We start from the raw sequence: 2,841 nt of genomic DNA, 5'->3' as shown, positions 1-2,841 counted from the left end.
GGGCTTGCCTGAATAACACTAGGTTAGTGTTTGTTAGGCGACGTCTACTTGGCGATCAACCTTTATTTTGATACTCGTTCCATTATCCACCTTCAGGTTTGTCCATCAGCATCATCCTGTGGATTAGCCCGTGCTTGGGGTCGACTTGGGTCGTCTTCCGCATCACGCGATTATTTATCGTACCTCATGAGATGCATGATGCACATGTATGAGCACAAGTATAACGAGTATAAATAGTACAAGATAGATAATCTACACTAAAATGGATGAAACACTTATAACCTATAACCAAGCATATTTTATACAATATACCAATTTCAACTTTAGAACTAAAAGATCTAAAGTGTTTATACGCATTACTTATCAAACATACCCTAGATTTTGGTTGAAACAGATATATCGATGTTACTTAATCCTAAATATTCAAAATAGCAATCAACATTCATTCAAATCATGAAATCGACCAACATACATAGAATATCATACCTAGAATAAACTAACTAATTATGCAGGGCATCGACTATATTCATTAATCAAATTGACATAATAACACTCGAACATCTATTTTTATTTCTAGCTTTTTATTAACTCTTTAAATTGTGTATCTTAATTACTTGATTTACCGATTAACCGGTGTATCATATATATATTAATATAACTTCCCATTTTTAGCACCTACAATCCCGCAAACACTGAGACCTATTGAGATCTTTTTCATCCTACGACATCGACCAAATTACTAAAACGACTCAGGCAATCTAATAAATATTAAACCTAGTCAAACCATCCACCAATCCACTAACACGAGTAACAAATTTACTTACCCTGACTAATTCGACGCGTTAGTCGCAAGCACGACTATGGGTTCCGGTTGACGTCATCCAGGGGCCTTCTTTTCTTCGGTAATCAATTTCTGAAGATCTTTTCCTCGATTGAATAATTTTGACGAACCGAACTTGAGTTGCGCAGGATGTCCGAGCTTTTTGTCGCTCACTTGGTGAACACCATGCTGCTAGCCTCGTCTTCACCCGATTCTTGAGATTTCTTGCTGACGCACGGAACGACGACGAGATTGAATATGGAGCGAGCTAGCGAGGACACAAATTTAGTGAGGGCTCTGGCGACGATGAAGTCACGAGCAAGGAAGGACGGGTTCAACAGCTCGATGACAAATGCGAGCACGCGTGAAGCCCGAGGGATGAAGAGCAAACACACGGATGGGTCGAACTGGGACTAGAGGATGACAAACGCCATGGCGGGTTGGAGACCGGATTTAATAACAGTGTTGTACCATGACGAATAGGAAATCGACGACCGACCAAGATGTGATCGGCAAGTTGAACGACTCCGATGATTTGACGGCAGTCGCGACAGCTAACAGGAGGACGTGCGTAGAGAAACAGCACGGCACGGTACCAAACGCCATGACCAGGGCGAGTTCGGACACCAGCACACACAGCGTTTTACCGTGTCCAACGTGGGCGTCACGGACTTGATATTGACTGCGAGCAGTTTCGCGAGCACGATAACGTGACGGAGGCGAACTGAACAGGGAGCTTCGCGGCAGCACGCGCAGGAACAACAGAACGCTACGAGCGACGAGGAAGCAGAAAGCCACGACAAGGGAGCGTGGCGTGCAGACTGGGCAAGCTGGACGCGCGACCGACTGGAGCAGCCCGCGAGCAGAGGAAAGGGAGGAACTTGCTATGGCCGAGCAAGATCCGGGGCGGCTGGGCAGAAGGAGCAGCTGCGCATGCGGCAGCTGGAACTGGGAGATGGGCAGGGCGCATGGCACAGGAAGAACGCCAGGAGGAGGAAGAAGCAGCTGGACTGCGCGGCTGGAGGAGCTTGGGGAAAGGAAAGCCGCAGCAGAGAGCTCAGCACGTAGGGGAGCTCGGCAAGGAGAACCGGCGAGCAGGGAAGAGGGAGCGAGGACGCGCCATGGCTGGAGCTTAGAGCTTCGGTCGGCTGGGCGAGCTCCGGCGTGTAGGGAGAAGAAGGCTGGGCAAGCTGCTCGGCAGAGGAGGACTGGAGTCTGCCGCGACGAGCGCAGGGCTTCATGGCGTGGACGCCAAAGCGAGCAGGAACAGCGCGCGCAGGGAACAGGACAGGGGCGCATAGCTTGGGAGAGCAGGGAGAACGCAGACCGCTGAGCCGGGGCCGGGAGACGCGCTTCCGGTGGCCACCACGGCCGGAGTTGGAGGCCGAGGCGAGCAGAGAGAAACGCTGAGTGAGCTGGAAAATTTGTGCGGAAGAAGAAGGCGCACGGCCAGAAGATAAGGTTGTGGCCAACGCGTGAAAAAATCAGAGAGAAGGGGGCGGTGACCGGTGGGATTTTTGTTTTTCAGAGTTGAGCGGTGCAGGATAACGACGCCGGATAAAAAAAAATCTGAGAAGTTTTTTTATTCAATTCCTACACGATTTCTCTCCTCCGTAATACACATTTTCAAAGCAACCACTATTTTAATTTTTAGTAGCACCGACTCAACTTGATTAGAATCTAGACCATAAAGTTTTCGAATAATTCTAATTTTAATTAGAATCACATTAGACTTAATTAGTGCGACACGAGTCGAAAAACCTAATTCGAGTTTTAGGGTTACGATTTGGGCGAAAGTCAAATAGATCAAATTAAAATGACACTTAGGCTATACATATTATTTTCTCGGACTTTGAAATAGCAAATGGAATCGGCCGACACTTAATTTGGTTTAAGTTCATTCGGGAGTCGGATGAATTCGTACCGTTAATTCACCTTTTTAAATCAAGGCGAAAAGCAACGGACCGAATTAAACATATTTTGGCTTTGTTATTTTTATCTGCTCTGCGTGATTCGACAGA

The 2,841-nt window shown here is 47.2% G+C and overlaps 1 protein-coding gene across 1 annotated transcript; it reads right to left on the bottom strand.

The window, feature by feature from the left end:
* Positions 1-741: 741 nt before the first annotated feature.
* Positions 742-2,225, bottom strand: LOC100278533 (uncharacterized). The gene has a single exon (NM_001151777.2). It carries the CDS (start codon positions 2,117-2,119, stop codon positions 1,274-1,276), a length of 846 nt encoding a protein of 281 aa, NP_001145249.2. The 5' UTR covers positions 2,120-2,225; the 3' UTR covers positions 742-1,273.
* Positions 2,226-2,841: the final 616 nt, after the last annotated feature.

Source organism: Zea mays, chromosome 9 (genome assembly GCF_902167145.1).
Source record: "Zea mays cultivar B73 chromosome 9, Zm-B73-REFERENCE-NAM-5.0, whole genome shotgun sequence".
Taxonomy (NCBI): Eukaryota; Viridiplantae; Streptophyta; class Magnoliopsida; order Poales; family Poaceae; genus Zea; species Zea mays.
The sequence above is the reverse complement of the archived record's forward strand: the minus strand, read 5'-3'. Positions and strand labels throughout refer to the sequence as shown.